Source organism: Fusarium falciforme, chromosome 12 (genome assembly GCF_026873545.1).
Source record: "Fusarium falciforme chromosome 12, complete sequence".
Classification (NCBI taxonomy): domain Eukaryota; kingdom Fungi; phylum Ascomycota; class Sordariomycetes; order Hypocreales; family Nectriaceae; genus Fusarium; species Fusarium falciforme.
In genome coordinates this window covers 2,123,008-2,148,391 of record NC_070555.1, presented here as the reverse complement: position 1 = coordinate 2,148,391, position 25,384 = coordinate 2,123,008, and the positions used below count along the sequence as shown (strand labels likewise).

At 51.0% G+C, this 25,384-nt stretch overlaps 8 protein-coding genes across 8 annotated transcripts; 4 read left to right on the top strand and 4 right to left on the bottom strand.

Moving 5' to 3' along the window:
• Nucleotides 1-1,044: 1,044 nt before the first annotated feature.
• NCS54_01445600 (N-acetyltransferase domain-containing protein) lies at nt 1,045-1,779 on the bottom strand (the record flags this gene model as incomplete). The annotated part of the gene is made up of 2 exons (XM_053159607.1): nt 1,045-1,331; nt 1,386-1,779. 2 exons carry the CDS (start codon nt 1,777-1,779, stop codon nt 1,045-1,047), a joined length of 681 nt encoding a protein of 226 aa, XP_053015582.1.
• A 2,354-nt stretch (nt 1,780-4,133) lies between these two features.
• NCS54_01445500 (SGNH-hydro domain-containing protein) lies at nt 4,134-7,775 on the top strand (the record flags this gene model as incomplete). Its single annotated transcript, XM_053159606.1, has 9 exons — nt 4,134-4,327; nt 4,380-5,069; nt 5,126-5,392; nt 5,462-5,640; nt 5,702-6,151; nt 6,214-6,562; nt 6,622-6,949; nt 7,015-7,376; nt 7,571-7,775. The coding sequence occupies 9 exons, from the start codon at nt 4,134-4,136 to the stop codon at nt 7,773-7,775; spliced, it is 3,024 nt and encodes a 1,007-aa protein (XP_053015581.1).
• A 1,674-nt stretch (nt 7,776-9,449) lies between these two features.
• NCS54_01445400 (Na-H-Exchanger domain-containing protein) lies at nt 9,450-11,202 on the bottom strand (the record flags this gene model as incomplete). Its single annotated transcript, XM_053159605.1, has 3 exons — nt 9,450-9,758; nt 9,813-11,005; nt 11,067-11,202. The coding sequence occupies 3 exons, from the start codon at nt 11,200-11,202 to the stop codon at nt 9,450-9,452; spliced, it is 1,638 nt and encodes a 545-aa protein (XP_053015580.1).
• Nucleotides 11,203-12,338: 1,136 nt separating this feature from the next.
• Nucleotides 12,339-13,877, top strand: NCS54_01445300 (Hypothetical protein; the record flags this gene model as incomplete). The annotated part of the gene is made up of 2 exons (XM_053159604.1): nt 12,339-12,397; nt 12,446-13,877. The coding sequence occupies 2 exons, from the start codon at nt 12,339-12,341 to the stop codon at nt 13,875-13,877; spliced, it is 1,491 nt and encodes a 496-aa protein (XP_053015579.1).
• Nucleotides 13,878-13,972: 95 nt separating this feature from the next.
• NCS54_01445200 (Hypothetical protein) lies at nt 13,973-15,306 on the bottom strand (the record flags this gene model as incomplete). Its single annotated transcript, XM_053159603.1, has 5 exons — nt 13,973-14,228; nt 14,281-14,365; nt 14,416-14,545; nt 14,597-15,016; nt 15,067-15,306. 5 exons carry the CDS (start codon nt 15,304-15,306, stop codon nt 13,973-13,975), a joined length of 1,131 nt encoding a protein of 376 aa, XP_053015578.1.
• Nucleotides 15,307-17,183: 1,877 nt separating this feature from the next.
• Nucleotides 17,184-19,371, top strand: NCS54_01445100 (Hypothetical protein; the record flags this gene model as incomplete). Its single annotated transcript, XM_053159602.1, has 6 exons — nt 17,184-17,537; nt 17,589-17,832; nt 17,880-18,237; nt 18,299-18,695; nt 18,748-19,010; nt 19,071-19,371. The coding sequence occupies 6 exons, from the start codon at nt 17,184-17,186 to the stop codon at nt 19,369-19,371; spliced, it is 1,917 nt and encodes a 638-aa protein (XP_053015577.1).
• A 1,288-nt stretch (nt 19,372-20,659) lies between these two features.
• Nucleotides 20,660-21,862, top strand: NCS54_01445000 (HET domain-containing protein; the record flags this gene model as incomplete). Its single annotated transcript, XM_053159601.1, has 1 exon — nt 20,660-21,862. The coding sequence occupies one exon, from the start codon at nt 20,660-20,662 to the stop codon at nt 21,860-21,862; it is 1,203 nt and encodes a 400-aa protein (XP_053015576.1).
• Nucleotides 21,863-22,492: 630 nt separating this feature from the next.
• NCS54_01444900 (Hypothetical protein) lies at nt 22,493-24,756 on the bottom strand (the record flags this gene model as incomplete). Its single annotated transcript, XM_053159600.1, has 3 exons — nt 22,493-23,576; nt 23,627-24,306; nt 24,361-24,756. The coding sequence occupies 3 exons, from the start codon at nt 24,754-24,756 to the stop codon at nt 22,493-22,495; spliced, it is 2,160 nt and encodes a 719-aa protein (XP_053015575.1).
• Between the last annotated feature and the right edge of the window lie 628 nt (nt 24,757-25,384).

The window sequence follows — 25,384 nt, the reverse complement described above, 5'->3', positions numbered from 1 at the left end:
CTGTTACCACCGTGAAATTGGCTCACTGAGGCTATTCAGACAGAGCTGAAAGCCGCTTAGTTTGGCAATCTCGTTATTGCCGCCATCCGTGATTTCATTAGACTTTCTACATACTAGCCTCATAACTTTGACATCAAAATTCAGATTTGAAGTTCAAATCAATTTCCAGGGTCTAAATAATGCGCATAAATGAGGATGCGACGGACATGAAGCCGTTACCACTTCTACCCTACACAACCAAGCGTAACATCGTTCAGCTCGAGATAACCGTTCGCGAGTAAAACAAAGCCGGCCTATCCCCGTCATTTGGCGTTCGCATGCAGGGATTCGCAGCCGTTCAGGCTGAAGCCGTAGCCTTCCAACAACCTCGGTAACAGTTTGCTGCCCTTCTGAAACACACGCAACACGCTTGGATGTTAGTGAGTATAAGGTATTGTCGCACAGATCATGACTGGCAAGGGTTAAAAATAGCAGTTGGTGCCCGACCGGAAATAAGAAGGGTTGACCCTGTCGATCTTGAGAGCGTGCATGATGGAATGGCCTGAGGTTGCTATCAAGATGTGAACGAGGCACGACGTCTGCGATCTAAGAGATGCTCTGGAATCTTATCGGTCTAATTATTGATCAGGTTACTGCTTGCTATATGCCATTTATGTTCATATAGTCCTATTTTCATGCCAAGTGCGAGTTCTCAAGCTCTGCTTGGGCATGCTGCCTGCAGGGATAAAGCCTCTCAGCGCAGGCGTCGGTTGATGCTCTACTGACAAAGAACTCTCTATAGACTCCTATTGAGGATATCAAAAACACAAAATTTGTATAAAAATATGTAAATGTCGTCTACAGATACTACGGCAGTCATCTATAACAGGTCACTTTGAGTGGGTGATGAAAATGAAAGAACAGAGTGATGCAAATAGCTCCATGCAAGTACTTCTCGGATATAAACAAGTTGGCATATCCTTACGTAATACATATAAAGTTATAAACGCATCGAGTTCATAACTAGAAAAATAAATTCGGTAGTATGTCTGCGATGCATCGCGTTTATGACTGGAGGGCCGCCCCCGACACTTCGCCTTCCACTCTCCTAATCATGCCACTCAGCCTGAATATCCCAAAGCCTGTGTAAGGAGGAGCCCACAAACGAAGATCGATATCAACGTGTTTGGTTTCCTGGAAACCACGATTCTTATAGAAGCTATACGCTGCAGGCTCAGAGCAAAGCGCAAGGGGAACACGACCAGCATGCGCCCTGCGGAAGGCCTCTTGTAGCAACAATGAGCCGATCCCTTTCTGGCGATGCGATGGCTTGACGTAGATATAAGTCAACTCTATGCCTCTCGTTAGTCCCCTGGGTTCTCATCTGCTGCTAAGGGTCTGCATACCCAAGTGATCAAGGCTAGCCGTCTCTCGATTTATCTCAGCCGCGGCGTTTGTCACTGCCGACCAGACACCCGCATGCATTCCATCTGGCACGCCTTGTTCCTCGACATCGCTGCCGGTCTCAGTGTCTTTTCTCGCTTCAACGGGAGTCTTTGGCGTCAACACGAGATAACCGACAAGCTCATTCGACTCTTCATCCACGGCTTTGAGACACTGAACCATGTCGTTGTTGAATGACGATTCAACTGCACGTCTGTACTGGGGCTTCTGCGCAGCGTCATTAGGCCAGTCTAGATACAACAGTCGGTTGATGGTGAGGGAGAGTTTGGAGGAATGCACAAACTCTGCGAGCATAGGCAGATCAGAGCCGGCGACGGGGAGAATGGAGATGGCCATGTTGTCTTGGTTTTGCTTTTGTGTAAAATGAATCCTCGGGTTGGAGCAGGCGCACCATATATAGCCGAAATCTAGGCTCCAATGTTGCTCGCTGATCTTGGCATGCCGAGTATGGGTTGTGGGATGACGAATCTGCGCTGATCCTGAAACTAGGCACCTGCAACCTAACCTGTTGCCAACATTTCCTTAGTCCCCTAGATCTAAACGACGATTAAGTGACGCGTCCCTCCATTCATTAGGCAGCAGATCATGGTGGGAAATGCTCTGTACACCTGCATGGAAACCGGCCGAAAACAATACGACAACCCATAGAGAGTAAGGAAAAATGCGGATTACCGTCTTCTCCTTGCAGCCTAAACACTTAACGTAAATATCCAATCCCAGAGGTTGCTTTGCCTACTTTCTCATCAACATGACCCTACTGAAATGGGCACCCTTCGGGCAAGTTCCACAAACACCCTTTATTGGATGCCAAGTACTGCATATCGACAGTTTATGGACTAGAGAGACAATTTTACTACTTAATCTGATACTAAAGAGTAGGCAGTTCAGTGACAAACAGGTCAAGGAGTGCCAGATCGGCAACAATGAATCACACCGAGTACGTCAGCTACATTTCCCCCCCTCCTATAGCTCACAGAATTGTAACAATTCAATCCTCCTAGAGATGCAACCTAGAATCAGCAAGTCATTCACCAAAATAGCATTGAACACCCTCATGACAGGTGCAAGCCACAAGATCCTTTCCTGGCCTCTCACAATCCAGTCCATCGACATAGAATCCACGCCGGGGACCGTCGTGACCAATGTCTATCACCCCCCGATTCGTAGTCAAGTAGTTGCCATAGTCTGACAGAGCAAGCGTTGTGAAAGATTCAGTGATCTGAAATGTCGTCATTGGACTGCCGGCGTCTAGATTCAGAATTTGGGTCATCCCATACTGACAACAGCAGCAGGTTGTTGTCAGGCGAGAAACTCATGGCTCCTATCACTCCACAAGGTATCTCGATCTTGGCATAAAGCCACCCTGTTGCCGTGTCCCACTGTAAAACAAAGCGATTTTTGTTCCGTCAGGAGAGAAAGAAGTCGTATAAATGTGCCCTCTCAGTACACATAGGATCCGCTAGCCGACGCAGAATCCCAAATCTCGATTGCCTGTTCTCCACGTTTACCTGTTAGAAAAGCGATCGATTCTGTATTGGGGCAAAAGGCGAACTGGGAAGGCGTTAAGGTGTAATCACAGCTATTGAGGGACAGGCTGTCGCCAGTAGGTGATTTCAATACTTGTCGGGAGGTGCCAGTCATAGGATCCAACAGGCGCACGCAATCCTCTGAAAATAAAGCCAAAGTATCACCGTCTGACGAAAAGCTTATTGATATGACCTCGTCACAATGTAAGTCCAGAACATGAGCCTCTTTCCTTTCGGCCACACTCCAAAGTCGAACCGTGCAGTTGGCATCGACGAACGATGCAAAAGCTAAGACATGGCATCGGGGTGAGAATGCAAACGTAAAAGCATTGGGAAACCGAGCGCCTAGTGATATCAGAGTCCCAGCTGCAATACACCATAGCCCGAATCTGAAACTCTGTTGGTTGAAAGCGCTGAACCCCTTGTCCAGTGTGCCAATGTTCATTGATGGGAAGTTGCCCGGCAGTTTACATGCCCCGCCCATTGTCTCTCTCACACTCTCGCCTGTTGATATGATGAAAGTTACGCGCGTTATCCGCTTCCTCGCCAACGAACGATTCCATCTGGGCCAATTGGCTGATCCTAATCGCCAAGTTGGGCTGGTAGCCCGCCCGGATCACTGATATTTATCCAGGACAAGGTGGGTTTTGCCAAGCCAAACCATTGAGCTAAATACCTAATTGAGCAACCTGTGCGAAATTCGACTGACAAGATCCAACATGCGGAGGGGCCAGATTTCATGTGATGGGTAGGATCCATGGTGGAGGGCTATAACCCTTAGCCATGACCTGAAATTGCATTGTGAATTAGCACATTGACTTTCAAATTCCCATGATCCCATCTCGACCGATCTCGGCTCTTAAATCACGGCAACAACGTCGGCCGTGGCGGAGATAGCTGTGTATCTTTCCAATCATGACACTCAAAATACGTTGCGGGAACTAGCCCTTGCCAGTTAAGTTTAATATCAGAGATATCACCTTCCTGTTTCACCCTGCCCCTTGCATTAGCCGCGGGATATATCTTTGCCCAGAGTGACGGGGGCTTCGGAGATAGCGAGGATCTGCCAAGAGAAATAATGATAGAAAGATGACCTCTTAACCTTCCTTTCTTCTTGTCTTTAGTTGTTCAGTCAGTTCTTCTGCCCAGTTCGAGCAGAGAAAAATGGCATTGTCTGCGCAGCACCAGCGGTGTTCCGCCGGTCAACGGTGGAATGCCTGGACAGCGTTGATGCTTGTGCTGGTGGCCTTGAGTTCCTGGGTCCCAGTTTCCAATGCCTCGATACGATCCCCACGACATCTGCATCGCCGAGAAGCAATTGCCAATGGTTTTGATTTAAGGGTGCTTCCCATAGGAGAGTAAGTATCGGACCTTGATTTATCGTCATCAAGAATTCTAACAGCACACTAGTTCCATCACTTGGGGCGCCCAGAGCTCAGATAGCAATGGCTACCGCAAGTATCTCTGGGACAGGCTAGCCCAGCTAGAGAATAAACTCGACTTTGTTGGGAGAAGAGCTGATAACGTCGGTATGTCTGACCCAGACCACGAAGGACACCGAGGCAAGGTCATCGACGAGATCTCAGAACTGGCTAGTATTGGGATAAGCGCAGCCCCCAATATCGTTCTCCTCCATGCTGGAACCAATGACATGAACAAGGGCCTTGACACTGGAAATGCCCCTGCACGCCTCAAGAAGCTGATCGACAAGATCTTGAAGGTGTCCCCCAAAGCCGTCATTTTGGTGTGTCAGCTAGTTCCGTCAACCAAAGCCCAGACAACGCAACCACGCATCGAAGTTTTCAATGCTGCTATCCCCGGCCTTGTGAGTGATCTCAGGTCGGAGGGGAAGAAGGCGCTTGTGGTTTCCATGAACGAGGCCGTCCAGCTTTCCGACATTGCCGATGACCTACACCCCAACGACAGGGGCTATCAGAAAATGGCGAACGAATTCTATGATGCCGTTCAACAGGCTTCTCGCATGGGTTGGATATCCGAGCCGGGCACTCCAGTAACCCCAACGGGATCAACCCCGGCGACCCGGTGCCAACCAACCCCATCGTGGACCAATGTTGGCACCATCGCGGCTGGCGCCAAGGTGTATGGACGCCATCTCAGTTTGGCTTTTGTGCAGGACCGATGCTGACACTCTATAGGGCTTATGCTGATCCCTCGTTCAGGCAAGGATGGGCCTCCAGGGGTGTTGTACATGACGGTGACTGCCCTCGTGATCGTCTTCACTTTATGGATCTTGATGGCGATGGCTTAAAGGACTATGCCTGCGTTGACGCAGACACTGGAAAGACAAAGGTCATGCTTAATATCGCAGGCAGCAATGGCAACTGGTCGGGTGGCTGGGGAGAAGCAAAGACTATTGCCTCGGGGAACAAGGGCCGTCTCGGCTCAGGGGTCAGGTTTGCCGAGTGAGTACATTTGCCGTTCTGCTTTTTCTTTGTTTGTTATGATACGACCTTTGGCTGACTGTTGCATAGTCTCAACGGAGATGGCAGAGATGACTACATCTACGTCCACCCAGTCACGGGTGATATTACCGCATGGATCAACAGAGGTGAAGGTAGCGGTGGTGTGCCATGGCAGTGGCAGTCTCTCGGCATGATTGCTGATGGAATCGGGGCAACAAACAAGAATCTCCAGTTTGTGGACCTCAATGGTGAGTACAGCCCTCGACAACTACTCCCTCGTCGACATTCACTAACGACACCATCTTGTAGGTGATCACCGAGCCGATCTCTGCCTCGTCAACCAAGACAGCGGCGAAGTGAAGGCCTGGATCAACAACGGGGCCAGCATCACGCCTGACTGGTATAGGCTTGACACCATCGTGACGGGAGCCTCCAAGGCCCCAGCCGATTCCGTCATCCTTGCCGACTTCACCGGCGAAGGCAGGGCCGACTACATGATGGTTGGCGCCGATGGCAAGGTGGCTGGGTTCATCAACCGTCTACGAGAGGAGACGATACTGCCGAGGTGGTTGGGGCCTATGGTGGTCGCCGATGGACCGGCCGATACTGAGCGAGACGAGGTTCGACTGGTTGACATCACTGGCGACGGTAAAGCCGACTACCTGCGTATTGAGAAGAAGAGCGGAAAAGTTGCGCTGTGGGAGAATATGAGCATAGGCGGCAAGTATCAGCCTGGAGAAGGAGTCTTTCTCTGCGACCGTAAGTCTCGCCTGGTATCTATCAGCTTGTTTTGCTTCCATATGCTAACGCGCATCATGCAGTGGATGGTGATGGTGCAAAAGATTATTTCTGGGTCGATCACGAAGGCTCAGGCTGGGGCTACCTGAACAAGGGGAAAGGATCCAACGTCTGGGACGACTTGGGCCAGATCATGAAGAACAACCCTCATGACAGAGAGTCGATCCGGATGGGAGTCTTGACAAAGAGCGGCCGCGCAGACTACATTGTCGTCGATAAGGACAAAGGACAGGCCTGGTTCTGGCAGAATCTGGGTCCAAAGGCCGGCTGGTCTTGGGGCGGTCAGTCAGAGTGTGCCGCAGGCCCCAAGGAAACCCTCAAGAAGAAATTTGGATGGGAAGAGTTCTATCCACGAAATGTGCGCTTTGCTGAGTAGGTTGACCCCCCCTTGACCAAGTTCCTTCGCCTTCTAATGGACAACCGCGATACAGCTTGGACGGAGACGGCCTTGATGACTATATCTACATGAACAACTATGGAGCTACCGTGTGGTGGAAGAACCTGGGCACTCTGCCGATTACCTGGGGGCCTGCCACGTTGGTTGCTGACGGACCAGCAGGGGTTATTCCTCAAGATGTTCACTTCGCCGATACTAATGGTGACGGCAAACTGGACTACGTTGCCGTCGGCCGAGTGAACGGGCAAACGCGGACCTGGCATCACCTGGGCTGGCGCGATGATGGCTCGATTCGATGGAACACGCCGCTGAGCTTCGCCGAGAGAACCGGCTCTACTGGATCTGCCATCAGGATTGCCGACGTAAGTTTGACCGACCTGCCCTATCTTGACCCAGAGCGTCCTCTAATCATCCATGTGCTATGCAGATGACGGGAGATGGACGTGCCGACTACGTGTCCGTGGACCCAAACAACGGGCGACTCAACCTTTGGCACAATCGCTGCTGGCCGCTTGAATCTTCCGGCGACGGATCCTCCGGGGGATCTGACCAAGTTACCTGGAGAGACATTGACTGCACAAGTCCTGGTGCTAACAATGCAACTTTTGAACCTTCCTTCCGCTGGAACACACTCCGTTGCTCCGAGGCCTGGGAAGACGCCCTGGACCATTGGAGGGCACGCAGGGGAAACACCAACTACAACTTTAGTATCATCATCAGCGACTACTTCCATGCGAACGATCTCAAGAACTGTGGTAATATGATGGAAGAAACAACTGCTATGAGACCGTAAGGTGTGACGAAAAATATGGCGGCGCGGCGCCCTTCTTGGTGCTGAACTCCCTCATCGTCTTGTCTCAGGTATGTGCTTCTCTCCCTTGTCTCCCTGCCGCAGCAGTGGGCTAATTATGGAACATCTCGAAAAAGACCTTCTGGAACATCATCAACCTGTTCGGGGATGCAGCTACTGATGTCAAGGCCAGCATTGGGGTCTTCGCCAAGACCTTCGCCCCGCCTGAGAGGAAGGATGGCGTAGGCCTGTATGTCATCCTTGACATCGTTGCCATGGGCTATGCCGGTATCATGGCGCCTTTTTGGAACCGCTGGGCCCGGAACCTGGACTGGTCGAAGCGCAACTCGGATGACTTTGACACAGTCAAGGATCTCGTCAACGACATGTCATACTAGGGCATCACGCTGGCCAAGGATCTCATCACCCAAGAGTCCAAAGACATAGACCCGGAGGCTCTGCTGGCAGACCAGGTCAGTGGCATCACAAGAGCATGGAGGGGAGGAATGCAGTCCTACGCCAAGACCCTATTCAACGGATCCGACCCGAGCATAAAAAGGATGTCCAAGCTCATGGCCAGTGGCAAATTGCTCGATCCACTGTCGCAGCTGGACAACGTCTGTGCCATCAACCTTGAGCTCAAGAAGACGCTCTACGGCATTCTGGTTCCCCTGGCATGGAGGGTGGCCGGCCGAGACTTGAATCCATTGTACGTGCTACCCCTGAAACTACCTACCTCGGGAGCAAGCTGACTCTTTCTCAACACAGCATCCTAGACAGCGGGCGGAGTTGCCAGGACGCGCCCAATGACGAGTATATCAAGAAGGTACTCGGCGAAGACACTCGCAAGGACAGGATTATCTGCGACAAGGGCAAAAACAGGGCGTATTATCTCGTCGGCGCCGTGGATCCCGCCAAGAACTGCCCAAAAGCTGGGTCGGATGAAGAAACCGCTGAGTGCAAGGACTTTGAAGACCTCCCTGGTTTTGGTGAGCTGGGAACTCGTGTCGGTCAGAGTGATGAGGACGCGGATAGTTCCAGCAAGGATTGGGGACTTTTGTCGGCCGAGGACATTGTGTTTGGGTGAGTTTCTAGTCTTTGACTCGTCGTCTCTGGGTTTCCTGCTAACCCCGTCGCCTAGATCCCTCGCAACCTTCAAGGCCAACGGTTATAAAAACGCCCCCGAGTCAAAGCCACGTGGGGAATGGAACAGCCTTGGCCAGTGGGAGCAAACACTCGATGATTTGGTCGACAACGACATCAGAGCCCCGTACTTCTTCGACCTTCCCGTCTGCAATACCATCGATGCCTTCCTTAACTACAAGCGCGAGGGCGACGGCGAAACCAGCAAGAATAACAGAAAGTACTACTTTCCGTGCAACGAGGTTATTGACTGGGACTCCCCGGCTCCTGATTGGGACGTTTGAGGCCGAGCGCAGTGAAGGATTTTCTTTTGTCATCTGACTTTCTACGTGTATGTATTATAACTTTAAACATGTTTTACCACTATATACAGCGTAATAATCTCCCTGTCCACTTGGTAATAGTGCTGCCCTTGATATTGTCATATGGTTAACGGTGCTGGGCGAGATAGCTATGAGACCGGTATGGAGGACAACTCCTGGGACATTCTTTCCAACAACTTCACTACGTGCCGGACCAACTACCCAGTGACTCTGGGTGCTTTTTACAGTGGATTCATGCCTCAGCTAGCCTTTCGGATCTTTCTTTTTCTTTGTTTATCTTCTCCTTACCTAGTATTTCCATAGAGATTGGTTGAGGCGTCGTGGTGGACATATTAGGCGACGGAACTCTGCTATTAATCCAAGACCCTTCAAGGATAGCAACCTAGTAGACTTCAAAGTTGGGTTTTTAAATGAGTGCAGCATTTATATGTGAAAGAAGATTCCTTAATTCACTTTTCTGGACTGTTGATAACCTGAACTCCCTTATTCAGCCCTTACGCATCCGCATATGGGAGAGTTCTCGTTGCCTGCAATGGCTTCAACCAGGTATATCTATACATATCCAAAAACACCTGCATTCCTTGATTTTCCAACTCCCGATGCTGCTTAGGGGATCTCATCGGGAAATCGAATCTCTCGGTCTCGTCTCGGAGTGCTCGTCCCCGACACATCGATGCGGTTTGCCGGCGTCGCCCGGATCGGACGAGCACTGGCAATGACGATGGGACCTCTGATAGGTCTCGGCTCAGGCTCACCCTTACTGAGCCCAGCGAGCCATGATCCAATCAGGGGAACCTTTCGACGTCGCTCCACCACGCGTGCGTCGTCGCTCATGTTCTCACTGACGACGCGGCTAAGGGTCCTTGGTGCGAGATATCCCAGTTTTCCTAGCGGGATACTAAGTCCATGAACGACCTAATCTAGTCAGTAAATAACATCTTGTGGAAGGATGCTGCATGTGGCACTTACAACACTGCAAACAGTAAGGAACCAGACAACAATCCGAATCGTCTCTCCCAACTTCTGAACATCCTCACGAGGCTTGTCTTCCCCATCGCTTAGGTGCTCCTGAATAAACTCCAAGCTGATGAACAAGTAAAAGATAGCCGAAACACCAATGGGGCCAAAGAATCCAACAAAAACAGCCTGCTTGGCCTCTTCGATCTGGGGAATCCACTTGTGCATGGCAAACACCCACGGCAGCCTTCGCAAGATGAGGACGAGGATGCCGAGAACCACAAGCTTCCAGATTGGCATGACTGAGTTCTTGTTGAAAAGCTCCCAGGGGATGGCTGCGCCGTACCACAAGAAGATGGTGACGTTGAGAAGCATGTCGATAGTTGGCTGCAGGGAATCATCTTTCGTTTCGAGGCGGAACCAATCATCCCAGGTAAACGTGTTGCCGGCGATGAAGCAAGCAAGAACGTCGTCGGTTCCGATCAATCCGCAAGTTCCCAGTACAAACAAGGCGAGCGAGATGGCAAAAACGAGGAAGCTCTCGCGATCGACGTAATTGCGCTCCTCGGCCCAGTGAAGCATCTCTTTGGCAACCCATCCAACAACGGCACCATAAATGATGCTCAGAATGATGGTGTATCCCCAGGTAAAAGCGAACCAAAGACCCATGGCATCTCCAGCACCTCCGGATGTAGCTCCCGAGCCCACGTACTTGATGAGGTACAGGGCGAAGAAGAGGAACGGATAACCGAGGCCGTCGTTCGTTCCCGACTCGGCGACAATGAGATTCTGCAGGTCTTTGGGAATGTTGTGATCGGCAAATTTTCCCTTGACAATGACAGCGGAAAGGACAGGATCCGTAGGCGTCACACAAGCTCCCACAGCGAGTGCATGCAAAAAGCTAGGTCGCCCAGTGAAGCCCCAGACAAGCACGCTCGTGGCCAGCCACATTGCCGTCATTCCAGGGCCAACAAGCAAAAAGACGGCCTTCCATTCTTTCCAGAGATATTTACTCGGAAGTTGCACGCCCGCGAGGACCAGCTGCACGCCTAGAACAAGTCGAGAAAAGTTGAGCGTGATGGAATGGAGGTTATCGGAACAATCGCTCTCTGTCACACCATGGTGCTCACACTGCGCATAATCGTTCGGACGAATAAAATTGGCACCATTGGGTCCAAAAGCGACGCCTGCCAAGAGCGCAATGACTAGAATACCCAGCTGTCAGTGGATGCTTTTCGCCGCCAAGCGTCTGCCAAGAAGACGTACGGGCCTCTGAGAGGTAGTAATTCTCCTTTAGCAGATACGACACCAACCCAAACAGAGATATAAAGCCGCCGAGGACGGCAACGACGAGGTTGAAGTTTGTCAGTTGGAGCGGAATCGCCCAGATATTGTGCGTCATGTCGGGTGAAGGCAAGGCCAAGACGGTCTGAGGGGGATCATGATGGAAAAATGGCTCAGCAGCGTCTGGAGGGTAGAAAATTTTACCCATCTTATGACGTAGGTGGACGAAACGGGATTGGTGGTGGAGCAAGGGCAGTTCCGTTTCGATAATGCACTCAACGGGAGATGCAAGAGTTATCAGAGAACACCAACCCCAGAGCAGCTCAGAACCATTTTATTTCGTTTCTTGAGTGTTAGCATTTTGCGCTCTTTGTTGATCATAATATCCGCCCTCTATTTAAACGCGCATGACCCCATCAGCTGGGTCTTTGTTATCTCTCATCAAGGGGGCGGTGTAATCGTCTTGTGACTGAACCCCTCACGAATACCGAGGCCCTGGAACTGTCACCGTGACCTATCACTGACAAGAGATAGGCTAGAGGACGAACATATTCCCTGGGTGAGACTAGTGCAAGGCCAAAGGCCACTGGAGGGGAAATGCCGCCCTCCTTGTCGGCTGTTGGTGCGGTTCAAAAGACCCTGAAAGTGACACTTTCTCCGCACCTCGCCGGCATTTCAATTCCCCGGATTCCGGCGGTGATGGCCTCCAAAATCGGAGCCGAAGTTAAGAAGTGTCCACAACTCGGCCGAAGTTCCCACCGTATTCCGCCCCGCCCCGCCTCAAATCCCGCTCCGTCCCCGTGTCCATGTCCCAGCACCCGCGGGTCCCACCCCGGTATCCCTACCTCGCTCCTACTGGCTCCCTCGGAAACGATCAGTCTCACATGTTCGTTTCCTCACCAATGAATTGCGTGCTACGTCTCGGCTATGTGAATGAGTCCCCCCGTGGCTTAAAGAGTGAGAAATTAGCGTGTTGCTGGCGTCTCGTTTCTCTCCATCATCCGGCTGCCTCGCGCATTGTTTTTCCTGATTGCCCACCGCAATTAAACCCAGAGCAGGTTAGGGGCGATCTCGCGTCAGCCCATGGCGTGTTGTATTAAAAGCTAATTGCACATAAGCATTCATCCGTTGATAATAAACGCTCCGACGTCGACCTCATTTCGTGTCTCTCTTTCTCCTTCTTGTTTGTTTCTTCTTGCAGTGATACATACTATTGGTAATAATAATCAGTCCGTTTGAATCAAAAAGGCCATCATGTCGAAATCAACAGCTTCAAGCGTGAAGCCGCGCGTCCTTCGTAAGCTGGGCCATTTGTAAGTCTCCGAAACCTCCCCTCAATCTCAAGTCTAATTACCTCTTAGCGAGCGCTTCCAAACGTCATTGTTGACAATGGAATTAGCATGTGGCCCAATCGTCACAAGTCTCTATCGCATCCCCGAGCATCTCCAAGATTCGCACGACAAGCAAGTCGACGCACTCGAGGTCGCTGTCGCAGACACAATCCGCAAACATCCTCTCCTGCAAGTCGGAGTAATTGGCGAAAAGACGAAGCGACCCTCCTGGATTCAACTCGACGAGGTGAATCTCAAGAACCACATTGTCTGGAAAACCGTTGATCCCAACGACGAATACGATGCCAAGCTCAATGAAATCACTCCTCAAGAACTCGACACCACGTTTGGAAATTTCGCAACACGACCAGGCTGGCGGTTGCTTGTCCTGGAGCTTGAGGGTCAGAACTTGCTTGAAGTCATGTTTATCTGGAACCACATGTGCACGGATGGGAATGGAGGCAAGATCTTTCACGAGTCGTTGCTGGAATCCTTGAACACGCCCAATCTCCCACCGCTCGAAAATCACGTCTTCAAGACCACGACAACAGCTGAGAATATGCTCCCGCCGCAAAATGTCATTGCCAAGTACAAAATTACGCCCAAGTTTGCTGCCGCCAACATCTGGGAAGAGCTGAAGCCTCCCATGCTCGAGTCTAAGACCGCATATGTTTCATGGGCCGATATCACGAGGACTCCTCGCAAGACACAAATCAGAAGCTTCAACATCGACAACGAATCCACCCAGAAGATCCTCTCAGCCTGTCGATCGCACAATACAACTCTCACGGGTCTCTTGCACGCCGCCGCATTCATGTCTCTTGTGCATCAACTACCAGAGGAAAAATTGGCTTCCATCATTTCACAAACTCCTCTCAATCTGAGGCGCTTCATCAAGCCCAACCCCAAAGCCTATTCTGGACTTGAGCCCAAGCAGCTAATCGCAAATTACGTGACCATGATGGACCATGTTTTCAAAAAGAGTCTTGTCCAAAAGTTTCGCCAACAGTCGAGAGGCGTAGGTGACGAGGAACGATTTGCTGCCCTTGAGGAAGAGATGTGGTCTGCGGCCGTTTTTATCCGGGGAGAAATCAAGGACAAACTTGACCTCGGATTAAAGAATGACGTGGTAGGCTTGATGGGTGTGGTAGGAGACTGGGACAAGTTCCACAAGGATGAGTTGAAAAAACCCAGGACAGCATCTTGGCTGGTCAGCAACGTGGGTGTCATCGACGGGCGGAACGATGGGGATGCTGCTTCACACTGGACCATTGAGAGAAGCAAATTCTCTCTCTCAGCCTGTGTTGTGGGATGCATGTTCAACATTGGCGTAGTCAGCGTCAAGGGGAAAGATCTATTTGTCGACCTGACCTGGCAAAATGGAATTGTTGACGCTGGCATCGCTGACCAGCTTATTGCCGATCTCGAGAAGTGGCTACGTCACGTTGCACAGGAGGCCTAATACTCTATGACTTTTGTACGATTAAAACTATATACAATAGCTAAGGAAATACCTTAGTGTAGAAAGATACCAACACGCCTCTCAAAGCATGTCGTCTAGGCCTTGCAGGTAGCAACGCTGGGAACGTTCTGGCAGCTGCCATAGTTCTTGCCACCGTTGACCTTGACGTTGGACCAGGTCCAGTTGGAGCAGCCGGTCTTGCCGCAGACAATGGCAATGTTGGTGCCCTTGGCGTCGACAGCACCGGCGCCGGAGATGTTCTTGAGGGTGAGGCCAGTGATGGGGAGACCGCTGGTGGGGTCACCGTGGAGGTCACCGCCATCGTAGTTCTGCTCAATCAGGACACCGTACCTAACATGTATTAGTTATTCATCTCTTTTGGGGGGGTTGGTGGTTGACTTACTTGGAGATCTTGGACAGGGTGATGTCAGAGTAGGTGACGCCCTTGACCTGGCCACTGGTGTTCTTCATGGTCTTGACACGGAGACCTGCGAATTGCTTAGTTGCTGTATTTTCCTCGCATCTCAGTAAAACTTACCATTGGTGGACTTGGTAACCTGGCTGTTCAGGAACTTGACCGTGTCGACGACATTGTTGTCTCGGCCGCCAACGCTGCCGATGGACAGACCGTGGCCACCAGAGCAGAGACCACCGCTGAAGGTGATGTCCTGTATCGTGTTAACATCTTCCATCACTATCGCATCTTATCATTAACTCACCTTGCCAGAGTTGATAGCAACACAGTCGTCCTGGTTGTAAACCTTGGCACCGTTAATGGTAACACCAGTGCTCTCACCGATATCAAAGCCATCGGTGTTGTGTCCGCCCTTGGAGTCACCCTCAGCATCGTCAATGGTCATCTTGTTGATGGTCAGACCGTTGACGGTGTTGATGCTGACAGCCTGGACAGGGGTGTTCTTGATGTACAGGTCGTTGAAGACCGAGTCAGTCAGGCTGTGGGCGGCGAAGAACTTGGGCTTCTTCTTGCCACCGTTTCCGCCCTTGCCGTCCCACCAGCGGGCACCGTCAGCGTTAAGGACGGCACCGGCACCATCGACAGTGATCTTCTTTCCAGAGATCTTCAGCAGAGGGCCGGTCCACTCCTTGTAGCCCCAGGTGGTGGTGCCCTTGAAGACGACCTATAAAATTGTCAGCCAGATGCACATGGCGAGAAACTCGGGCTACCAACATGAGCGCCATCCTTGAGCTTGCTAAGGTCAAGAGTCGTGCCGGCGGGAACAGCGACGTTGTTGAGAGTGAGAGTGGTGCAAGAAGACTGAGCCTTCATGGCAGCGGCAGCACCGCTGGAGCCGGAAAAGGTGCAGCTATCAGCACGCTTGAAGTGCTCAGGCGCATCAATGAGAGGAACGGAGGGAGCGGCAATGGCGCTGCCAGCCAGGGCAGCGAGGAGGAAGTTGATCTTAGTCATGTTGTCTTGTGGTAAAAGAGTGTATGTACTTGTAAAAACAGATAAAAACGAGAGTAAGGGAATGAGGTGTTCCTTGTCCGGCAAGACGATGTTGTGTATGGGTCTTCTTCTCTCCAAAGAACGGCTGCACCATAGTCTTATATACACTCCAAACCTCTCAAAGTTACGCGTACCAATGCCAACACCGCTAGATCCGAACTCTACCCCATCTGTCAAACAAATCGTTCCCGTCCCAAGCCCGCGGGACCTGGTTTCTCCTCCAATGCGAGTTCCGCAAACCTTCTAGAACGGCCCGAGTTAAATGAAGACGGGGGTGGTTTCAGGGACCCTTCTTTTACGAACCGGTCATAGCCAGGCTGCTCAGCCTCTTTCTAATCAAGCCGGCGCCGTGGTTGACCCCCGTGCGGTCGGCACGAGATGCCGAGAGGCCCCTGTTTAATAGGTGGATTGTTTCAGGTCCGCGCGAGCCGGCTAGTCGGCACATCGAAGGACGTTATCGATATCGGTGGAGCTTTGATTATCTAAAACAGCTGATGTTTATTGGGCCTGTTCCACTTGCGAGAGAGTCTAGACCTTATTTGAGCTGTCAGTCTGAACTCCTGAATTCTGACTTCATTTATTTAGCCTTTGACAAAGAGCAGCTTGGCGAAGTGCCAAGACGTGGGTTTCTGGTAGACAAAAAGAAGGATCCAAGAGAATTTTCACAGATGTGAAGAGGCACGGCATATTGAAGGCACGAATGCCTAGAGCAACGAAGAGTAGGAATAACTTGTTTGCGCTGATGATCTGCTCATTTAAGCTGAGCCTAAGAGCTTAAAGTTTGCGCTTGCACCCGTACATCAAGATAAGAAGGATCAAAGCCACTAGCAATAAAATCCGAATACTTAAATGCCGATAGAAATCAGATTATTGAACACAGGGTAGGAAATAAGCTTATGATTTTGCTACCAGCTAAGAGCCTGGCCATCAGCCATGGCGCACAACCTTAAGTTAAGAGTGCAGTAGTAAAGCGCCTAACCTTGACTAGACCACTATATTGGGAGGGAGTGATGTTGGCGTATTTTTTCGGTGTCTCAAAGGTATTCATTCTCAGAGTTCGGACTCGTATAAAATCCATTGATAATATATCGGGCATTCGTCCAACTTTGGACCGGGAAGTCCACTCTGAGCCAGCCAGGTAAATCCCACCAGGCGCCCCTGCAGCGGACTACACACACATGCGATCTTCTCTAAAGCTATTCCACCAATTGCGTCTCCTCAATTAAACAGGAAAGGCCGCTGACATAAGAGCCAACCTGTAGTTCATTTGTGGCAATCAGTGCCGCAACGCAATACCCTTTTATTCCATGCCACGAGAGCTAACATACTAGAGCATTATAACCTTGGTTTCTACTGCCCTCATGTTAATGCGTGTGTTCTTTGCTGTGATGACCGATACCCTCTCAATAGGAGTCGTGACTCAACAATGCTAGATTAGAGCATTCACAAAACAAAAGTGTGATCTGAATTTGGAACCATGATCTCTATAAAGCATACAGGTCTCTGAGCATTATTACCAATAACCGCGTTTGCTCACCGCCAAGTGAACAGCCAAAAGGATTCTCTTTTCAGCCACGTGAACACAAAGAATAGGCCACCGGGAAATCCCGATAATCGAGTTTATGCTGTTGGTTCCAACGCAAAGGATCAGCTTGGCTGCCCCGGATTAATTACCCCCCCGCTGTTGCCTAAGTCTAGTTTTTCTCCTATACCAATTTCTAGGATGTGGTGAAGAAAAAACATCAAACCCAAATTGTGACGATTCTCCAACCTGGGTCTCAACTCAGAGCTTTCCTCCTTATATCCAGATTTTCTCGGCCAGGCTACCACGCACAAAAATGCCAGACTTTAAATACCCTGGTGTTAATGTCCCTCTGAGGCATGGCTTCCATCGAGGCTGGAGACGTGGTTCGAACCCAAACTATCCAGTCGGCTTCCCAGAGTACAGCAAAGAGGGATGGGCCGACATCCTCCCAATCAGAGAAGTCGCCATGATGATTCTCATGGATAGTCTGACGGACAAGCCAAACTGGCATGAGAAAGTCTTCGATGAGGACATTGTTCAGAAGTGGCGGGACGAGGCTCGTCAGCAACCCGAGGATGGCCTTTTTGCAAGGATCATGCAGGATAAAGAATCCAGATTTATCCCGAAGCCAATTTCCAAAATAATTTCTGAGCAGACGTTTGACTTTGTACGACCATGCTACAATGCTAAGTATCTACATGCTAACAACGTCCAATAGTGCATCGCCGAGTTGCGCAACAAGGCCAAGTACTTTGCAACTTCAGGCCTCATCCCTACATTTAACTCAGCTGGCAATTCTATCGTCAAGTCGGACTCGTACATCGAAAAGTCTCTTCACGACAAGTTGATACAGGCTTTTGATGCTCTTCGTGCCGATCAGGGGGACAATGTGAATTGGCACCCAAGCAGCAACGACATGGTACAAGACCTGGTTCATCCATCAATGTATCCCTTTGTTTATGGTATGAAATGGAAGCCAGAATTTGCAACCAACACTAATCCTCGCCAGGTCGCTCCAAGTTCATTCAAGAGGAAGTTGTCGGCGTGCATGACGCCTTGGGTCATGTTGGGAAAGGCGCAACTGTCCCTAAAGACGAACAGGCCGGAAGTGACCGCGTCTTTTGGTCCACCACATATCAATGGCTCCCTTCTAACATCTCTTTCGGTGACGATGGCACCGTCAAGTTCACGAGCTATGTCAACAACTTGAACCCAGAGAAATTCCCCGAGATCTACGAAACTCTCGAGCGTGCTATTGACAAGGCAATTCCCGCTTGGGATCAGTGTCTTCATGAATATACCAATTGGAAAGAGGGCCCTGTTGCCGGAAGAGTAGATTCACGCTTCCACAAGATTACTGAAGCCTCGTAAGTGCCAGCTCTGAACCAGATATGAATCGCAGGAAGGCAGCCGCTTACTCTGGCTTAGGGACTCGGATGACAACCTCTGGGCTCCAGAGCTTGATGTCGCAAAGTTCAAAGACATCGATGTCAACCTCACGCATGAAGAATTAGCCCAACTCGAGGATATGGCATGTTTTGAAAAAGGCAACACCCAGATAGTCTGGAAAGCGCAGCACGAGAGGATGCGCCAAGGTCTGCCTCCCCTAACCCCAAACGTCGAAGACCGTCACATCGCGAGGGCCAAATGGGAAAAGGTCAGGGAAGCCAAGCTCCCTGAACCACGACAGTTTGAAGAGATCGACTACGCACCCGAGAAAAGCCTCCGTGAAAAGTTCAAAGAGAATGGGCTGCAGGTTATTGTCAAGATGGCAAGTATCGAACTAACGCCCGAAAAGCCCGAGTTTCCGGCCGGAGGATGGCACGTAAGTATTGAACTTTTGTCAAGCCTCCAGCATGCGCTAACTGGATCCGCAGCTTGAGGGCCAGATGAACGAAAAGATCTGCGCAACAGCGCTCTACTACCTCGACAGTGACAACGTCACTCCCAGTCATCTATCGCTCCGCACGCAGACCGACTCGTATCTCAATGATCGGATATACGCCAAACAAGATGAGTACAACTGGCTTGAGAGAGTCTATGGTACTGCCTTGCGCGGGCATGGATTCTCAACCTGTGTGCAGAACTTTGGAGATATCCAGACGAAGCAGGGACGCCTTCTAGCCTTTCCCAACGTTTTGTAGGTCTACTCGGCACACTCTTCATCTTCATGTAGGTACTGACTTTGAGCTCCTCTTAGTCAACACCGCGTATCTTCGTTCCGACTCAAAGACACCACCAAGCCTGGCCACAGACGTTTCATCGCGCTCTGGCTCATCGACCCTCACCGGCGCATCGTATCCACCGCCAATGTGCCCCCGCAACAACAAGACTGGTGGACTGACAAGTCTGGGTCTGAGGGGTCCCAAAAAAGTATTCCTGAGAGATCGATGGGTGTGCAAGAGGCAAGAGAGCATCGACTCAAATTAATGGACCAGCGGACAAGGAAAAGTGAAGCCGAAAGCTGGGAGAAGTGGTACTATAGCTTCTGCGAGCACTGAATGGCTACGATCCGTGAGTTTCAATATAGTAAGGTCAGACTTCCAATATTATACTAAAGATGACATTACGGACCTATGTTCCTGTGAAAGGACAAGTCCCTCTTTGGGTCAAGCGTGACTACCCACCTATGCCGCCGACTGTGAACTTGATGACGCTTCCAAAAGAAGCCATCAGCCACAATAATCTATTGTTCCCGCCTTCTCTTTGTTCATTCCATTCCCCTGCAAACGCCCGTCTCATTGGTCCAAACATGTCAGCATGGGTGGTACAAGCGGGGCCTTTGTTGTTAGGTACCTACAAAAGGGTGCCTAGTTTGACATGACAACCCAAACTCCTCTCTTTCCGCCATCTTTCAACATCATGAAATCCCAATTATGCCCAAAGTGCCAGGAGATATTTGCCGACGATACACTTGTCCAAGTCTATATACCCCACCATCAATCCAGGGAGAGTATCCTGGCAGCGGTTGGCAACGGATGCAGGCTTTGTTCGCGAATCGTCAAGAGCCGCGAGTTTGCGAAACTGGATCCTAGCATCTCCTTCATAACAACAGGCAATATTTGGGGAAAGCCTTGCCGGAGTTCCCCCCCTACGAGTTCGGTCAAGTTGGAGATCTGGTTACACCCTTCCAGTGATTCTGAAGCCTACCAACACGTCAGCGAGGCGGACGGGGACCGAATTTCGACCCAAGATGACGAGGTGTTGATCCCTCAGTCTGGAAGAGACTTTGAATTTGAACCCGATAATGGACCAGGGAGTGGCCTCCTAGGATGGACATTCCTATTCATCCCGAAAACAGGTGAGCACATCTCAAAGGGCCCCAGTCATCTGTTCTAATGAGCATGTCAAGATATTCCATCCCAATACATACAGCATGGGTCTCTCGTTGGGACTGGGTACGCAAATAACATGTGGTCCCTGGCCAGGAGCTGGCTGGATGAATGCTGTCAGGGTCACAAGAAGTGTTCAGCACCGCAAAGTCCAGACTTTTCCCCTACGAGACTCGTTGAGATCGTAGACAACGCAACTGTTCGAGTAATTGAATGCAAAAGCAACAAGACTTTACAGCGTTACGTCGCATTCTCGCATTGTTGGGGCAAAGTCGAAACCCTCAGGCTACTGAAAGACAACAAATCCCGTATTGAAACGGGCATCAGTATTTCAGAACTACCTCGGAGCTACAAAGAGGCAATCGAGACTTGCATACGCTTGAATTTGAAGTTCATCTGGATTGATTCACTCTGCATCATCCAAGACTCAACCGACGACTGGAGAGCTGAATCAGCGATGATGATGCACGTCTACGGCAACGCCCTTCTCACAATAGCAGCGGCGGCGGCAGCAGAAAGCTCCGAGTCAAGCCTAACTCATAGAGACCCTCTCAACATTCAACCTACTACGATCATGGTTCCCCAGGAAGGACCAGGAGAGATGCCGGACGTTCCATACATCTTGGCGCCAGGGGAGTTCTTCAATGAGATCAGAAACTCCCCGCTGCGTCGTCGAGCCTGGGTCCTTCAGGAATCTTATATTTCCAACCGCATTCTGTTCCTCGCTGATACTCAGCTCTGGTGGGAGTGCCGCGAGGTACTCTGCTGCGAATCTTGGCCAACAGGGATTCCAGAGGTGATGGATGTAATGGCGTACCATCTAGACAGGGAAAAGGCCAGGAACGGCATCCAATCATCCCATTCTGCCTGGCTCAGTCTAGTTCAAGAGTACACACGCTGTAGACTGACCAACTTTTCCGACAAGTTGATCGCCATGGCTGGACTGGCAAGCCACCTACAACCTAGCATCGGGACCGACGAGTACGTCGCGGGATTCTGGCAATCTCAGTTACCCCATATTCTATGCTGGGGGGGGTTGGTCAGGCCTATAGAGGGATTCCGACCATCTCAGTACAGAGCGCCCTCGTGGTCCTGGGCTTCTCTCGAAGGGGCCAAGTTCCATCTGGACCGCAGCCCCAACCATTCTGACACGGCTACTTGCCAAATACTCAGTATTCATCTCGTACAGGCTGGTACAAACCCATATGGAGATCTCAAAGGAGGCTACATGCTTCTACGTGGCCGACTCTTCCCGGTAACGAGCGAGGGAAATTTCACCAGTAATTTCCAATTTCTCAGGTTCCCAGACCACACACCAAGTCCACGCAGAGCCATGTACGCTCGGTGGGACGAAGCAATTTCCGGAAAGACGCTGATCTCTCATCTCGATACTTCCGGTATCGACCTCCTGGAAGATGCCTCGCTGATCTCGGCAAAGCGGGTCACCAAGATTGCGGAGCACTGGGAGGGCGATCTCTTCTACTTCCCAGTGTTCGAGTTCAGTAGTGATAGAGAGCCGGGAACATGTGGCTTAATCCTAGGTCGTGCCAAAGGAGAGCCTGTTGATCGGTTCCAGAGACTAGGGTGGTCCAGGTGTGCGGGTGAAGGCCCGTGTTCTTACTTTAGGAGAGGGGAGTCTCGGGAGTTTTTCATCGTTTAGGCGGTAGCTCTTGGGGTTGACGATGGATCTTCATCGTCTTTTCTCTCCATGGAAGGTAAATAAAGCGACACCCAGCTCGATAATTTGTTAAATCCCGCAACACCGTCAATCGTGAGGTACGTGCATCAAGAAGCTGAAATGAAACGAGGTTGAGAAACTGTTGAGCTACCAACAGACTGTTGGTCAAAATGAAAACCCCCTTGAATCTGTTGGCTTGAAGATGCCAAGCCCCAGAGATATAGTCATGTCAACCAACAGGCTTTGGCCTCCCCATGTTGACTGCATGGATGGGCGATGTTGGGTGATGGCCAATCAGAGTTCTCTGAATCTAGGACCAACAACGCGCTTTAAGGCAGATGCTTTAATTGGGAGATTACTTTGTAAGAGTTAAATGCAACCTGAAATGAAGGAAGACGACATGAACAAATGGATAGATTGAGGGCTGTATCTGTTGAGGAGTTGTTTCATGTCTACAGGCTTGGGAGATGAGCTGGGCTTGGCAAAAGACCTTCGTCGCTCTACAGGCAGGTCTCCTCTCCCCTTTCCATCAGAAGATTTGATCTGAAGAAAGTCAAACTGTCGTTTCCCAGCATCCTCCCTGTCTGGGTCTCTGTTGGCTGCACCCATGCATCAATGCTCGCAGAAACTATATCCAACATTTTGCCACTCGCTGCGCGCCACTTTCTGGAAGGCACTCCGAGCCTCCATCAGCTTCAACCGATGTTCCTTGGCCTCCTCCAGGGACATAGGCACCGAATCTCCAAACATATCCCGAACCATTTCCATCAGCTCCGCCGGAAGCGGCTCCCCCCTCTTGGCGGCCTCCTCCAGTCCCGGGTGGCTGGGCGTCTTTTCGAGGACGAGCTCCGCAAGCGCCTGTGGTACGTTTTCAGCGTTGTCACTGCCCAGATTGCCGAATGCGCTCTCCATCCACCAACTCTGCTGCTGGGGGGGCACGTTTCCGGTGTTGATGACGCGCGTGAGAGGATCCACAAGCCACAGAGCAATGAATCGGCGGTGGCCAGGCTTTGTCTTGTCTTTGAGTTCAAAGGGCGAGACTCGGTGGTGGAAGACGTTGGGAAAGGCGAGCAGTCTGCCCTGCTTGGTCTCGACACTGCCATAATTCTGGAGGCACACGCTGCCGCCGCCGCCCCCGAGCCTGGTGCCGTAGACTTGTTCCATCCACCTAAAATTGCCTTGGCTAACTTCAAAGTTCTCGTCCGTATAGGCGGAAGTTTGCATGCGGAACTGAAGGAAGCTGGGCGTGACGTTCTCCGAGTCCAGATAGTACAGGGCTGTAGCGACAATATGCTCGTTCATCAGGCCCTCAACGTGCCAGCCGCCGGGGGGGAAATCGGGCTTCTCGGGAGTGAGCTCGATAGAGGCCATCTTAACAATGATCTGCAGATCATTGAATCGCTCACGTAAGGAATTACCAGGCTCGATCCCGTACTTCCACGCCTTGAATTCAGGAGCTTCTGGCTGAGCGGGCTTCCGGACCTTCTGCCATGCGATATGTCTGCGTGTTCCGTACCAGCATATGCCCTTCTCGTCCCTTTCTGTGATGTATTCATCTGGATCGTCTGAATCTGACTCGTCGGATGACGCAGGGTTCGAGGCTGACTCCTCGACTTCAGCTTCTTCAGGCTTGGGACGCGGTGGAGGAGTCGGGATGTCCCTGAGAGGAGGCGACCAGTTATCCTCATTATCGTCGCTAAAATTCTGCATCAGCCATTTTCCTTTTAAGAGCACCCTGAAACTTACTCGGGATCCTCTGGGAGCGGGAAGCGAGGCTCAGTTCTACCAGCCCCTTTGAATGATGGGCGGTGACGACGAAGATGAAGCTTGAGGCAAAAGTCCCATGCTGGAAGGGCCCTTTCAATAACCTTCTCAATAGTTCTGTATACGTCGCGATGCTTGACGGGGTGCAGGTTGTTGATGTAGCTCGTGAACCTGACACTCCCATCTTCTCGAAGCTCAACGTTGGAAGGCAGCCACTGGTACTTGGCTGACCAGAAGTAGCTATTGACATGGCTGCCACCGACACTGGTGTTGCCTGTTCCGTCTGTTTCCCACCAATCCCGCCAGTTTTGAGGTGACTGCCCATCAGATCCCTGTTCAGGGATAACTTCTCCCTTGCCTGCCCACTTATCAATAGCATCCTCGACACCAACAACCTCATCTTCAAAGACCCGTGTTCTGCCGTAGACGAGAGGGTAGAGAGAAGGGTGAACAAGATCCAGCACCTTCCCCTTCGTGAGGGGATGCCAGTCGGGGTTATCTTTTTGCTCCTCTATGAGCTTGACAAATGCGGCGTGAAGGGAGTCGTGCAGCGAGCTGTCGATGAGGCTATCAGACTTGACAACGGTAGACGAAGCATCCAGCGTAGGAATCAGGCCCGACTTCCGGAAGAATTCTGCCTTGGCGCGCAGCTCTTTAATGCACTAATGGCGTTGTGAGCGACGAAGTAGAGAGGGGACAACGATGACGAAGCTCACATATTCAAGACATCCCTTATCAAGAATAGTGTCAAGCACCACGGCAAAGAAACGATCCCTGGAAGCAATGGTAGGGGACCCAGCGGGATCATCCGACTCTTCGATAGGTTTCCCGTCTCTAGCGATTTCGTTGTACAGTGGCCGAACCGGTATTGCGAGGCCTTCCTCGATCCACTTCTCAGTGATGGTGTCGTCAAAGACCTTGATATGCCAGTCTGGCTTGTCGGTCAATCGGTCCATGACGATCATCATGGCCACTTCTCGGACGAGGAGCATTTCGGATTCGGAGCCCCAGCAATTGGTGTGGATTCCCACGGGATACCACTCTTCCCTTCCTTCATTCTGGTCATGGAACCGGAGGTCAAGGCCGAGGCCTGGGTATTGATACTTGGGCATCGTGACTGGCTGCAATGGAAGGCAAAGACGGATTAAGGCGATGTCTGCTCAATTCGATGCTTCTTGAAGAGGGAGAAATCACAGATGAAAAATTCGCAACAGACCTTCGCATATAAGCGGTGTCGATTGGATCAAGTACGCTTCGGCAGGGGTCAGAACCAACACGCTGTAAGACGATAACGCGACGGAACGATTCGCCAAGTCACATGACAACGCGGCATGGTGAAGCAGGCAGCAGATGCCAGATTCGGTGGAAATTCCAGGCACCAGCGACGAATTGGTAAACGACCCATGTTTGATGCTATCGCCAAGTTCAATTGATGGAGTGCAAGCGTTCACGGTGCTGTTGCTGCCTTGGAAGGTGACTGCGGGTGCCTGGCTCGACAGGGAAGCGAGGTGATGTGATGCCTGATTTTTGAGGCATCATCGAAATGGAAGTTACCTGACCCAAGCAGACGGATGTTCATCCCATCGAGATGATTGAGGGTAACAAAGTTAATTGTTACCTGTTGTTTGTGTCTGTGTAGGTTTAACACGTAACATTTTAGGTACTGTGCGATTCTTTCACGGTCGAGGCCTTTGATCGACGTGACAATTGTTTGTGTGGCGGTATCACGAACAAACGTGC